The sequence below is a fragment of the Aythya fuligula genome, chromosome 3 (assembly GCF_009819795.1).
Source record: "Aythya fuligula isolate bAytFul2 chromosome 3, bAytFul2.pri, whole genome shotgun sequence".
NCBI lineage: Eukaryota > Metazoa > Chordata > Aves > Anseriformes > Anatidae > Aythya > Aythya fuligula.
The window spans coordinates 86,040,113-86,055,827 of record NC_045561.1 but is presented as its reverse complement, the minus strand read 5'-3'; the positions used below and the strand labels follow the sequence as shown (position 1 = coordinate 86,055,827).

Here is a 15,715-nt window from a genome sequence, read left to right as displayed (position 1 = left end):
TTTTTTGCAGTTCTAATTCACAATCTTGGGACATCCCATCATGTTTTTCTGAAGGCAATTCTTTTTCCATCCTAACCCTGCATTACTTCTTACAATTTTACTCTTCAAATCAGTTTTTAGCTTCACAATGTAAGTCACCACAATTTATGGCATCTTCTCTTCAAAAACAGGTTAAGATATGGGAGTTTAGCTAAAGTTCAATTGTTTACCAGTTCACAAAAATAGTAGGTGCATATAGTGAAAAAGTTACAGTGAGAAGACCCAACTCAGTTCATGCTTCATGCAGTCTCACTGAATTCAGTGACTGCATTAAATAAAAGCCAGGGCAGAATCTAAACCCCAAAGACCAATTTTCCTGGAAGCCTGAAAAAGGATTTGCCTTCAAAAGTAAATTACACCAATTTTTCTGTCTGCTCTTAAGCTTCTACTCCCAAATTTTGGCTTTTTCATACAATAAAAAAAAATATTAAGGCAATCCAAATGGAAAAAATATGGAAAACTTAACTTGATAGAATGCACAGATGTCTCACAATAAAAACCTTTCTTTCCATATTTTAATGTAATATAAATATACAAGTCACTTTATTTTGGCTACTTTAAAACATGGCTTTGCCACAACATGATTTCAGTATTAAAGTATCTGCTACCACAGCACAATTTTTTGCAAGTCTACTCTTGGACACTACGGTTAATGATATACGTTGGAAACACTGCAAACATAACTGTATATTTAAAACTGTTATTGATTAAGTCATTATTGAGGTCATTAAATAACGGAGGAAAATAATTTGTTTGGAATGGACTGTAATGAACACCAGTTACTGTAATATGTTACTTCTGAAAAAAAATATATCCTTTGGAACTAAAAGTCTTTTTTATAAGGCAAGGTAAGAGAGGGAAAGGGACTGGGATTCCTACCAAACCACTAGACCTAAATGGAAAATTCTGACTTCAAATAGTTGGAAACTGCTGACAAGACAACTTACCTACTAAGGGAAATTGGACTTTTTATGTGTTACACTGCAACTGAGAACATTTCTTTAACATAACACACTAACTTGATTTGCACCTCATGTGTGAGGTGGAAGTTCACCGACAGCTTATTTTCTGTTTCACTAGAATCTCTCACAAGTGCTTTTGTATGAGGAGAGCAGCTGTGTTTGAGATGCAGTCCAACTGTAAGTCTGAAATTATTAGGATTCCATCAGGTATTATCTAAGCTACTACACTCAGAGTCAAGAAACGTATTTACACTCCACAATAACAGTAGCATTATTTAGTGACCAGCAAACATACAAGTAGATCTATGAGACATTTTTCCTTCAGAATGAAACAAAGTACATTGCTTATATTATATATATATATATATAATAATAATAATATATTGTAATAGTGAAGCAGTCATTCTGTTCTTTGGTTCACATGTTCAGAAATGCTTGTTGTACATCTGCTTCTCACCTGCTTGTTTAAGCAGGATGGATAAGGAGAGTGGAAAGACACTGCGAAGTGGTAGAAGGAAAAGTGCTGGCTGGCAGGATCTCAGGCGGTTAACATTCAAATGACTCCTTCTTTTTCCTGACTGGAACTGGAAGCTAAAGTGTGGCCTTAATTTCATATAGCCCCCATGTCATCAGTATGTGAGGAAGCAGCTGTTTTTAAAAATGATTCCCTAACACACATTCAGTCCTATGATGCTCGGGAGTACCAAACAGTACACAGTGTTTAAGCCACAGTGAGTACACAGGGAAACAAAACACTTGCACACACAATTCAAACCCTTGATGACCAAGGAAGCAAGCTAGTCACCTGTTTTAGCCATCCAGATTCTACACAGCAGTCCTTAGCTCAGAACTGCAATCTGTTTGTAGTACCTGTCCATCCCTACCGTCTCTCCATGCAGACACAGTCTCAGAAACTAATTTGGTAACTCAGACAGTCTTACACCCAGCTCTGGACTTTTGCAATGTCCAGTTTCCATATTAAGTTTTTCCACTATAGTATGCCAGAGACAAAATACAATATTAAAGTTGTTTCCCTGTGTCTACTTGGCTTGCTTCCCACAGTTCTCAGGCAATTGCTGTTGTCATTGAACACAAGACTGTGTGAATCAGCTAAAATTTAAATGCTGACATTCATAAAAATCAAATGGCTTTATTCAAATTGCCTTTATCCTCAGAAACATTTACACAGCTCCAGTTGATTTCAGTGGGAGCTGTACATGCAGTTTGGGTCAAGTTTAAACAATTTTCTATACATGTTCTTAAGACCAACTTTCAAAATTAACCTGCAGTGATAAATTTCATGCAAAGCCATGTTTAATAGAAGTTAAACAGAGAATTGGTCTATGCCAGCATCCTAAAAAAAAAAAAAAAAAAAAAAAATCAGAATCAGCTAAATTCAGAATCAGCTAAATAAATGATCCTTCTCTTGCAGAGGCATATACCAAACCTTTATGGTTTGAGTCCTGCCTTGTTTCCAATGGCATACACCAAGAGTATCCCATTTAGTCAGTAGGCTAGGGCACTGCAGCAGAGGACCCAAGTGTACACATCAGATGTGATGGTGGCAGAATCTTTTCAGGTTGACTCCAGAGGTCAAATTCTCCTCAGCACTGGAGGAGACAACCACTTCTATCAACTGGTATTCTTCTTTGAAAACTGAAAAGTAGTTGGTTACTCCTGGAGTACCAGCCCTCAAGCACGCTGCCTATGTGAGAGGGGATGTGCACACGTTGTGGAAGTCCTGAAGGACTTGCTACACAAAAGAAATTCTCACTTGACCCTGTTAGAGCAAGTGTCTTGTGCTAGTGGGAATGAAAAAAAAGGTTGAGAATGAAAACCAGGAGGGTTCTGACTCAAAAGACAGAGACTCTGCTAGAGAACTCCTGAGTCCCCCACTGTAGGATAAGGCCAGCAGGAAGTCATAGTCCTTTAATATATTACCCATCTGTTCCAACAGTTAATCAGTTAACGCCACTCTCAATTGTCTAGAAACACCTTTTTGTTTGCTTTTGGGGGTGCAGGTCATTTTTGTTTGGTGGTGGTGGTGGTTTTGTGTTTTCTGATATATATTTAATTTGCTATGTAAAACTAAAATAATTTTCCAAATGTCAATTTTATCAAATGACAATTTCAAATGTCAGACTCAAAAATCTCGGAATGTATAATTTTAAGAAATGCATGAAACAGCATTAAATCTCCTGGAAACACTGAGTCCTTGTTTCTGTCAGGATGAAAGAAGCACTACACAGTTTGAGCATTACGTAAAGTTCCTATGATATGCTAAAAACCTCATTGTAAGAAAATGTCACTTGAATTTGTACTATTCTGCCTGTAGGAGGTCATTCATTTCTAAAGCATTCTTGTGTTACCATAGAAACAGCAAAAATAAATCATTTATTTACCAAAGAACTACTATTCATTTTATTATCAAAATAAAAGGATTCCTCTACCAAAATCCTCAGACCTAGGCTTTAATAAATATGTACAGCAGAAAATAACTTAAAACTACAAAGTGTAATGACAGATTTTTTCTTTAATACAGTGAGTGGAGCCTAATTCTCATAGCACAAACACCCACTCCTAGAACAGGATGGCAGGATTGGGCCCTACATCACTCACACATAAAGATTCCAAAGGGGAATGGACCGTGACATAAATCTCTATGAAATTTATCATCTAGTTATAATAAACTACACCGTGTGCTTTTTATTCTAAAATGTACAAATGTAAGAAGTAAAATGCATTGACATGCTAATGTAGACTAGCAATCTCATTTCTTTTAAAAGACCTACAGCCATTTACACCAAAACCATTTCTAGACTATAAACTTTACTGATATAAGTGAAAACATTTTGAAATATCTGACCACTGAACTTTTTTTCTGGAAAAAAAAAAAGGTTTATTTGCTAATTGTCTCTGAAATTTGTGTTTAAAATGCTCCAGACTTTTCTGATCCATTTCTGCTTAGGGTCAGTAACTGAAATATTCTTAAAGCTGTTCTGAAAAATATGTAACAGCCAGCAAGAGGGCACTCGTATAATATTTCAGCAGCTTTTCAGACATTCATTATCTTTAAACATTTCTGTGCAGATTGCCTAATGTATTTGTTTTTCTTTAAAATAACTGCAAATTATGAAAGCTAATCTATTTAGCAGTTAATGTACAGTATGTTCTTTTCATCTGACAGCAAACCTTTGGGCAGAAAATGAAATTCTTGTCAGACTTGCAACTACCTCTTCTAGAAAAAAAAAAAAAAAAAAAAAATAGGCAGATTAGAAAAACAGTAGCCCTCACAAAATGCTCACTGACTGTTGCATTGACACTCACCACCCTCACCAGGTTTATCATTGCATTTTATTTTTGGTGTAAGATGATTTGAGTAAGATTTTATGACCAAACAAAAATTGAAAACCAAATGGGTTGTTTTGGGTGTTTAGGAATGGGGGGGGGACTTTTCCCTAAGGGTTTCCTGTCAGAATTTCTTGCTTGTTCTTAAATCTTTACCAAGTACCATCAAATATAATGATTAGTGCTAATCTGTTTAGTTACTCCAGTTGTCACAAGCCTTGCTTCATCAAATGGCAAACACCAGCCTGCACTGGTTAAATTTATTTTAGCAGTATTAATGTCTTTGTGTGAGATGGGGGGGGAAAATCACAGCCAACAAAATGTGTCTGAGGAAAAAATTTCCATGCCACCCTTATAGAAGGGCTCCAACCAAAGCTGTCTAGTGATAGATCACCATGCACTTTTGAAAGAGAGAGTATGAAAGTGGAGAGTTTTCTACAGCACATATTTTGCACATGCAGTTATGTTTAATGCAGTATGAAATATAAAGCTCCAGAATTTTCACCTCTGGATGGTATTTCATAACTGGAGACAAAATGATCCAGTGAGTGAAAGAGCAGGGCACCAAAAATTTCCTAAAATCTGGATTACTGAAGGAAAACACACAGTTTCTTTCCTTCAACAGAGGTGAAAAAATATTATTTACTATTCCTATTACACAAAGGCAAAGAAGAAGTAAACTCATGCTCTCTGAATACCTGTACGGTACGGAACATTTATTTATGATTAATTATTTGCTAAACTGTCTACACTGTCTGTGAATGGTTCGCAACACTCAGCTCCTCTGGGATGTGTTTGTCTCTGGGATGGACCAGATAGCTATGCAAACCATTTATAGAGGAGAATATCTACAGTTACTTGGGGGAGTATATGCCCTCTTTGTTTTATGTGGAGAAACAGTAAGGGCATGCACATACTTGGAAAAAAAAAATGAAAAATTAAAAGATGATTACTGGGTTTGTGTGGAAGGATTTTTTGAGTATCCTGAAGCAAAACCGCCTAAAAACACTGACAAACTGCTGGGTAGGACAAAGCAGAGGTGGAATTACATTGAGAGTTCCAAACACTTTGGTGATAGCATATGTAACTGAAGGACTTTCACCTGAATGCCTAGACATGTTTCTGCAAATCATGTTACAGCACTTTAAAAAATTACCAGCCATAAGGGCCAGTTTTTCTCTGCTGAATGCTACTCTTGCAACTGAGATAAAATAACTGCCGTGTGAGTTCTCCTACTACATGCAAAGTAAATCATTACTGAAGGCAGTAAGAATGTTTGTCTACACCCTTAGTCACAGGGGACCATTTAGTGATTCAGTAAAATTCCATAAACATCTGAGAGTTTGGATTTTTCATTTCCTGACACTTGACTATACAATAGCTGGAGAAGCTACTGTATCCTCAGTTCCTCCTTTATCACTTTGCTACTAGAGCTGAAATTATTACACCCAAACTTACTTCTCTTCAGATTACATATCAATACCAGAATCTCACAACTGTTCTAGTATGAGAGGCAATCTCAGCCCTAGCTCTTGATTTGTTGATGAACTGAAGCGGCCAGCAAATGTGGCATCACTGACTGAATGGCTTTGGTGAGAAGCCATATGGCAAAGACATTAAGTAAGCCCCACTGGGATTCCTGATACAGGAAAATGCTTAAGTACTCAGTACTTCAGTGCTGTTGGCAATCAAAAACACTCACTGCACTATTTTGTTTCTCAGACACTATGGCTCATGGAAAAACCAACTGAAATACTAAACACTTTTTTATGCTTCCTTTCACAGCTTTTTTGTCATTACTGTTGATAAGTTTATTTCTCCAGGAGTTAAGATCTGTCCCATTCCAAGCCTGTCAGACAAGTTATTTCAACTAATGATTAGTCAAGTACTCACTTCACTGACCTGAATAACTTTTCAACAGAGTCCCACCATGTTTGTATTGACTTTACAGGCAACATGACTTCTTTTTTCAGCTAAATTTCTATACTAGGGTTTAAACTTTGAATGTTATCTTTTGGTTACCAAAATTGCAGTCCTTTCATTCTTAGTTGCCTGTTTTTCTTCACAAGCTTTGTCTTTTCATCCTTTTATGAGGTAAGACAGTACTATACATTGAAACATTGTCCTATAAGCACTTTAACAGTGCCTACTTTCGTACCATTTATTTGTCAGTCTTTCAAAATATCTATTAACTATGTCCAAAGAGTTTTGGCCTAATTCAAATATTTTTAATATTCCTTGAAACTGCAGATATGCTGCAAAAATAAACTTGTATTCTGTTCTTTACCTTTGATCACTCAGTAATTACAGACAACTGCATATGCTCTTACTAACAATTTAGATAACTAAGGAATATTTAATAGACAGCTTTAATACAAAAAGTAACATTTTCTGGAGTGCGCTGTGATAGGGTTTTCAAATCTAGCTGAATTGTCAAAGAATATGTCATGCCTATCTAAATGGTAAACATAATTTTTAGTTTGTTTTTCTCCCAGATGAGAAACTGAATAGAAATTCAGTTAAGTTGTATCAAGGATGCTAATGTATTCATATTTATTACAAGACTAAAACTATCACATAATTTTTGACACAAGGTTTTAACCATCTGCTTAGAGTAAAAACTTTTATAGGAAGGCCTCTGTGTCCCTCTAGGTGCAACATCCGTTTTAAACTCCATCTGATTGCATAAAAAAAAAAAAAAAAAAAAAAAAAAAAAAAAAAAAAACAGTCCTGAACTATAATCAATTATTCTTTCAACTTCTTTGACTTTTTAACCAGTTTTCAGATTGTTTTTCTTCCTATCAACAATTTATCATAGCATTCTGCAGGAAGTCCAAATGAGAATCCAAGCCCTCCTGCATGAGGGAGTACTGAAAGGACAAGACAATCTCTGCCTGTGACTGAATTCTGTTTTTCTAATGACTCTGTCTTTTCAATTCTACTGCTTACAGCTCTCTTGTTTTTCTAATGCATTTTAACTGAAGCTTTAGGCAATGCTTTAAAAGACTTCCCTATTGTTCAAGCTTTATGACAGAGTAAAAAGCTAGGTTTATCTCATGAACTCAAAACGCACCTGATATCTCAAGAGCTCCACATTAAAAAAGAGGTTTGGCCAGGCAGTGAAAGCCAAGGGAGTTTCAGCATGAATTGCAAGGTGCCTCATACACTAAGACAGAGTGAAGTCATCACAGAAAGTAGGGGCATTGGATTGTTGTCTGAGACATAGGTAGTGGCAGTGGGGAGCTGGAGCCTAATTCTCGGATCCTCCTTCTATAGTCAGTAGACAGAGAAATACTACTTTGAAGGAAAAACAAGATCTTAGATGGACTACCTGTCTTCTGGACATATCTGCCTTTCTTCATTAATCACAGAAGAATCCTAGAGAGTTTATGCTGAAAACTTCAGCATTTAAATCAGTGCCTAAACTTTACTGGGATGAAATCATCCCATTAGCAAATTATTGGAACTGATTTTTTTATGGTTTCCTATTTAAATCAGGTTTCCTGGTTTGTTCTTTACTCTATGACATAAACAAAAAGTTAAACTGACGGGGAAAATGAGAGCCAAGTACATCCTTACTATAACTCCATTAGTGTCAATGGAGGAGTTTTAATTCCACGTAATTCATCTGTAAGATGTTTTCAAGTACTATCCCCACAGAGCTGAAATGCCAGGCCTTAGCAATACATACCTGGCCAGCAAAGAGCACAGTCACACTTCCTTTCATGGCCTAGGAGGCAGCCTTCCCTATCCCCTGACAATTAACAGATGACACTGAGAATGCTCACAGGGAACAAGTCTGGGAAATTCTCCACTCAAAGGCAGAACGAGAGCGGTCCGCCCTCCTTATAAGTCTCTGGCTCTGCCTTACCAGCACCCTGTTAATGATCAGCCCTGGGTTCTTACACCTATAGTTAAAAGCAGGATATGTTTCATTATTCCTATACCGAGTCCAGATGTTGCTTATTTAATAATAATAATAATAAAAAAAATAATAATAATAAACTCCCTGAACATCTTTCAGTCACAGTACAGATGAAACCCTGCAGATTTTCAAATGGATGAGATATTTTAATCCTATTGATTAATCCCATTACATTAATAACAATCTGCCACTAAAACTACTCAAAAGTTGAGTTATAAGGCAGAATATCTCAGAGGCTGGTGGAGAAGAACACTGCTTCTGGCAATACGTTTTTCCAAGAGACCACAACCAGTGACTATACCCCGTTGTTTTCTCCAGTGGACAGTAGGTTTGGATAAACCCTGTAACATAGGAGAATGTCTTTATGCCTACTTTTCATTCACTTATCTACTTCTGTAGATATCTCAGGAAGACGGTATGTTTTAAGACAACTTAAGCAGCAACCATATAAATAAATGAATGACTGTGCAGAAACAAACAAAAAAATAAAATAAAATAATTACCTTCAAGTGTTTCTCCCTCTCCAGAAAGGGCTTCTCCTGCTCCAGAGGCATACAAGGCAGACACAGTCAATGCATACCTAGTGGCTTCATCTAAGCCTTTCAGCACTTTAGAGGTAGTATCGCCTTTCACAGTCAATTCCTTAGTTTCGCCTCCTGCAACTGGTGTGTACGTTATAAAGTACTGCTGCACTTTTCCAGGAGCAGCACTCCAAGACAGCTTCATTGTTGATGTTGTAGCATCAGAAACTCGCAGATTTCTTGGAATTCCTCGGACTGCACAAAAGATATTGAAAACAAGTTGAAACAAGATTCATTCCTTGGTTTATTTTCTGAGTCACTTTAACATGGGATTTAATGTTGAAAATACAATTCTTGAATAGCCTGAACTAGCACTAATGTAGTATAAGTTTACTGTAACCAGGATTGTACAATTCCATTCCCACCTTCCTTATGCAAAAATGCCCAATAAAGTCATTTCGCTCCCTTTTTTTTTTTTTTTTTCCTACTAAAACTACAGGCTCTATCCTGGAACACTTACATATATTAGCACCTGAATATAAGCTCACACCAAGATCCATCAAAAATCAAGCCAAAGACCGGTAATGAGATGTCAAATTAACAATTTAAGGCTTCCTTCTGAGTTATTTTTGATGTTAGTTATTTTTGGTGTTTAATAAACTTAAAATCTCAATTAAGTTTCACTGATGACCAAGGCATTCATAATGTGTCTATACTCTTTGGATTTAGTTTAATAAGGCATGATACCCATTACAGAATCATACAGTTTATGTCTAAGCCAACATTAGGGCTACAGTGATAACTAATAAATCAAATGCTTCATTCTTTCCTTGCTTTCCATTCAGAAGCACAAACTGGGCCTGAACTTGCTGAAAAGAAACATAACTTATATCATTGGCAATAGGAAGAAGAATCATAAGGACAATTAAACATACAGGTAGATTCTTCACCCAAGTTTCCTTGGCATATTTGATGCCGGAGGATCAATATTTTATGTTTCAAAAAGAAATATAAGAGTTTTGATAAATTATATTGTTTTAGATTACCTCTCAATGAGGTTTGAATAATTTTATAATTCTTTGTTCATCTGGAATAATACATATGGCCAATATGGGTTATTCTCTTTTCAGTGTGAATATGTCAACATGCACAGAATTTTTCTCAAATATACTACATTCATAGCATCGATCACATACCTTCATCAGTTTTTGCATATCCATTCAGAGCATTCCCAGGCCCAGACTGATACTCAGCAATAACTGACACTTCGTATCTTGTATCTTGAATCAAGTTCTGTAGAGTAGTTGATCTTTCATTTGCTGAGACAGTCACTTGTCTCCTTTCTCCTCCAGTAAATGGTCTATATACAAGCCTGTACCGTAGAACATTTCCTGGAGCTGGAGTCCAGCCAACCATAAAGCTATCAGTAGTTTCATCTGTTATCCTTAAGTTTCGAGGAGCACCTTTAACTACAAAAAAATATACACGTATAATTTGTAAATATTTGTTTTTGATCAAGCAGTCCATGAAGTGAAACCATTTCAACCATTTTATTAGCTCATCCTGTTTATCAAAATAACAGCTTACATTGTCATTCCATCCATTTTAAGGTGATCCATTTTAAATGATTAGTCATTTAAATGACTAATACAAACTATTAGTCATTTCTGAAAATTTAAGGCCAGAGTTACAATCAGCAGTGCAGTAGAGTTGTCTCCAAAAGTGCATGAATCCCAGTTTATACAACCACTTCTGAAACTCAAGACAGTCTGACTATGTTTAGCAGTGACAGCAGAACTTTAATATCTAAGGGACCTTGGGGCACACTGTGGGAAATTTCTTAACAACAAATTGTAGAGATTTCACTGCTGTGGCTATTTGCTTCTGTACCACCTCCATTTACAGATAATTATCAGATACATCAGAGTACACACAGGCAGCTCTCCTATTTTAAAGAAATATCCAAAGTAAATGTAACAGGAAAAAAAATCAAACACCAAAATAATTCCACTCCTTTAAGATAAATGTTCACCAAAAAATGATACATTCAATGAAATGTGAGTTACATCTACTGTTAAAAAAAAAAATCTGAATGAAGTCACAACCTCAAAGACAGGAAATAGTTTGTTATCCCAGAATAATAAAAAAAAAAAACATGGTAGACTATTTAACTAGTCCTTGAAAAAAGATATGTCTATAACTCATGTCATTTCATATGAACCATTTCATGAGTGAGTGCACCAAAGCACAACTTGACTATTACAACTGACATTAAAATATAATGTACTGCAAGTTGTCTAGCAGTATTTAGCACTGTAATTAAAAAAAAAAAAAAAAATGTTTTTATTGTTTCAAATGATTTGTTTTCATTTCATTTCATTTAGATTTACTATCTAAAGTATTATTCAACTGGAACATGATGTGCCAAAAGTGTTGTTCTTCACTGTTCAAATACAGGCGTGTTAATAGTGGAGCAATTAATAACCCTAGTTTTAGAGAGAAGAATTTGTTTTCTACTGATCTGAAACACAATACACAATTTGAAATTCTTTAAAAGGCTGGAACAAAAGTTCGTTGTCAAGAGGGCTGTCTAGCTCAAATTGCTACCCAGATCTGCATGAAGAGCTGCTGAAATTTACATGATATAGAACTCAGTCTTCTCAGACATGTTAAGATTTCTTCCTATTAAAATGCTGGCAATTATTTAAGGCAGTATCAATCACAACATGGGAACACTGTTTATTTTTATTAGAGCTATTCCTTCTCTGTCCCTTACATTCACAAGCCACATGTTCTATCAGACTAGGATTTGTCTTGGAAAAGGAAAGTTATGTGTGGCAAAAACATTCTGACTGGTACAGTCATGGAAATATGCACACCAACAGTGAAGCTTGTATCTTCCAAACTTGCCATCCAAACTAAGCAATTTTATAAAAGTGTATTTCTATGAATCCTAAAAGGAAAGTGCAATTAACAAATTTCCATGCTGTTTCATTGCTCCCTTGGAATCACTTACATCATCAAAGGTCACTAATGACAGCATGGAAAAACAAAGCAGAGCGGATCAATATTAAAGACAAAAGCCTGGTTTAGACTAGACTGAGTATCCAACTACTGGAAAAGAAAATCAAAATTACTGTGATCCTTCTCATTCAAATTAGTGGAAATGCATCTTGGCAACTCTGCCAAGAAAAAAAGGATAGCTACCATGTTGAAATTTACAGTCATTGATCACATAAAGTCACACTGACATCAATGGAAGTTTTGAATCAGTAAGAATTACTGGATCAGATCCATGAAGTTCTGATGGAAAACAGCTGACCTAATTTCAGCCCCCTTTAATTCTATGGCATATGAAATAGAACTTCTGTGAGTGCAAGTTAAAGATGTAGAGACAGCAAATTACATAGGTACGTTCTTGCCTTTAAATGTTTTGAAGTCAACATCCATTCCTGCATCACAGTCTGATGCCAGGGAATTTATTATTTGCAGCACAACGTTTCATTCATAAAAAGATCAATGCAGAAAAACACAGCACCATAAAATCCAATCTTTACAATTTAATATTGGTCTATTATTGGAATTTTATATCTTTAGAAAATGCATTAAGACAATAATATTTATTCTCATCGCATGTAGTAGTACAGCTTCTCAGTCTCAGATGGCTGTTCCACATAGACCGGTTCCCTCAATGAAGTAAATTCTTATTTGAACACATGGTTTTTTTGTATCTGAGAATAATGGAAGCCTACCTTCTAAGGTGGTTTCCTCTCCATCCAAAGGAGGCCCATCACCGTCTTCATATTCAGCTATCACACTGACAGCATAAGTAGTCTCAGGTAGCAAGTTGGTGAGAACTGAGCTAGTACTTGAAGCTGGTACCGAAACAATGAATTCATCTCCACCGACTGCTACTTTATATTTAATGAGATAGGACAAAACCTCAGATCCAGCTGGAGACCAGCTCACTTTGAAACTGTCAGATGTTACATCAGAAAAGACCATATTCTTTGCAGGTATGTAAGCTGTATGGAAATAAAAAATGTGCAGATAAGACATACTTTCTGTTTTTTTTTTTTTTTTAACACAAAATCTCTAAAATCAGTAAAAAACATCCCTCAATTACTCAGTTTATTCTAATTGACAATGTATTTTGCCATATGTGCAACAGTTCTTGTTTTCCATACTTGTTTATGGCTATCAAATTTCATGAAGATGATATCTAGGTTGTCTCAAATGATGTGAAAATGAGTAGAAGCACCAACTCAGCAATTTCTAGGTCAAATAAGAGCAATTCATCTAAAAAAAAAAGTACTTATGAAAACTTAAGTTAGAATCTGGTAATCAAGTTGGGTTCTCTCTTTTGCATGTCTCATGAGCAGCAATAACATTTTGCCCTCAATGGAAACTAAGAATCCTTGTTGTTTTTGTTTTTTTCAGATCAAGATTAGAAATAGGACAAAATAAATCCCAGTATTTTTTCAGGAGTGGAATCAAAAGGGAAACAAGGAACTTGACATGAGGCACAAACACAAACCTGACATCCTGGGCTTGTTTTGGCTGGCCTAGTCAGCCTAACAGTGGGGATGTTAAGACTGCTTGAGCCCTCTAAAACAAAAGCTGCTTTGCTGGTTTGTTCCTCAAAGCTATCCTGAAACAAAAGGCTTATTTTTAAAGAGAGTGGGGTTTTCATTACTGGGGACTATTCAACATTAGTGTTCTAATAAACATAGGTAGAGACACTGAGGGTGCAACTAATCCCAACTTTAGCTGACCAAAAGTTAGCCATTTAAAATTTTTTTAAATTGCAAACATTAACCAAATTCACCAAATTCAGATACATGGGAAGATTTTCATATCCTATTTTACTTAAGGCTGTATAGTCAGAATGAGCTGAATATGACCTAGCATTAATTGTCTTATGTCCTGTCTAAGCCCATCTCTACAGCTGGGGAAGACAGAAGGCCAGTTTCAGAGGGACATGCATTTTACCATAAAAATTAATTGAATCACCTTCTCAAGGTGCCTGTATTGCTTCATTGCCTTTAAAATTCTAAAATGTGAGCTTAGATTAGCTACCTCATTTTGGACAGCTAAAGAATAGACCTAGGAAGTAATGTTTTACTCAAGATGTAATTGAACCTCCTTTACTACAGTGTAAAAGCAGAGTACATCCACTGAGGTCATTCCAGATCAACACACACTAATAAGTTTCTAGGTACCTAGGGAGGGAGGAAAAAAATAATTCTCCAATATTTTTTTCATCTCTATTTCTTCATTATTTTCCACCCAATTGCTTTCAATATGCTTGAAAATAATAACCAAATCCCTGGCTATTAAAATTATCATTTGTATATGGTCAATGTCATCATCAATTCTTGTATGTATCTACAACAATAAAACATTGGGTCACTTTTTTTTTTTTTTTTTTCATTGCATTTTATATACTTATCCAAGTTATCACAGAATCACAGAATCACAGAATTTCTAGGTTGGAAGAGACCTCAAGATCATCGAGTCCAACCTCTGACCTAACACAAACAGTCCCCACTAAACCATATCCCAATAGTAGTTACTTACATTTTTTCCTTATAGCAGCAAGTTCCTGCTCAATCCGTAGGCAGACAGACTGTGTAAGCTCAAATGATATTCTTTGGAAAGCATCAAAATCTTCCACTGTGTAAACATGGGTTTCAGCAGGAGGTGATGCAATTGCTTCTAATTCTGTACGTACTGCATCCTTCACACCAACTGCAAAGATTTCTACGTCTGCATCCCTCAGCTTTATTGCTGGTTCTTTAAAAGCATCTGATGATTTTCCATCAGTAATAAGAATCATGACTCTTGGCACATTTGGTCTTGATCCTTTGCTGGTAACAAATACTTTTTCCCTCACATATGTCATCGCTTTGCCTGTGTTAGTAGATCCACCTCTGTAGGGGAAGGTGTTAATAGCCTGAATTATATCTTCCACTCGGTTGTATCTGTTCAAAGAAAACTCCATATGGGGGTCTCTGCTGTACTGGACAAGACTTATTTGTACTTTTCGAGGCGATATCTCAAAGCTTTTAACTAACACTTCCAAAAAGGCTCTTACTTTAACAAAATTGGCGATACCAATACTGTAGGAGCCATCCACTAAAAACACAACATCAGCTTTTACATCCACACCACGTGAGCATTCTGTAAAGAAAAAGAATCACCACTATAAACAGGTATTCAACAGCCACAGCATTTCAATTGCATCTGCAGCTCATGCATTATATCCCATTTTTTATGATAGAAATAAACCATTCCAAGTAAAACTCTTTCTTATAAACAACAAAGATATGATACTAAAGCAAGCATCAGAGATTCAAACAACAAAAATCTACTGTGTGAAAATAACACAGTAGTTCCTAACTCACCCACTTGAACTTTTACTTGTTGTGTTTTTTCCATTATAGTTATTGGCTCACTGGGGGTCAGTCCTTTCATTGCAAAAACATTAATTTGATACTCTGTGTCTGGAGAGAGATCTTTAACATTCAGAGCAGTAGTCTGAGGACCCACATTCAGTGCATGTTGTTTTGCGCCTGCTATCATTGGAATAAACTGTACCCGGTAGCCAGTTATTTGACTTGTGGATGGATCCCAAGTGATCCTAACAGATTTTGAGGAGATCTGAGCAGCTACCAGATTTGAAGGAGGCTCCACCGCTGAAATAAATTGAAAGCAAACCCAAAATATTAGTTACAATTATAAGCAGGTTTCTATGCACATTTTTATTTCTGAAATAAATGTAGTCATTTTTGCTTAATCTTTACTAAAAATCACATCTTTTTTTTAGCATAAATAAACACAACAGAATTACAGAAAAGTCCACATCAGTAAGAGGTAAGAAATATAAGCAATGCATCTGTAGTGCCCCAAGTGTAGTA

At 35.9% G+C, this 15,715-nt stretch overlaps 1 protein-coding gene across 1 annotated transcript in view; it reads right to left on the bottom strand.

The window, feature by feature from the left end:
• The window catches only part of COL12A1 (collagen type XII alpha 1 chain), a 97,286-nt gene that overhangs the window by 65,653 nt on the left and 15,918 nt on the right, over positions 1-15,715 (bottom strand). The window contains 5 exon segments of the mRNA XM_032185721.1: positions 8,778-9,050; positions 9,992-10,264; positions 12,548-12,820; positions 14,376-14,978; positions 15,203-15,493. Coding sequence (XP_032041612.1) covers positions 8,778-9,050; positions 9,992-10,264; positions 12,548-12,820; positions 14,376-14,978; positions 15,203-15,493 — 1,713 coding nt within the window.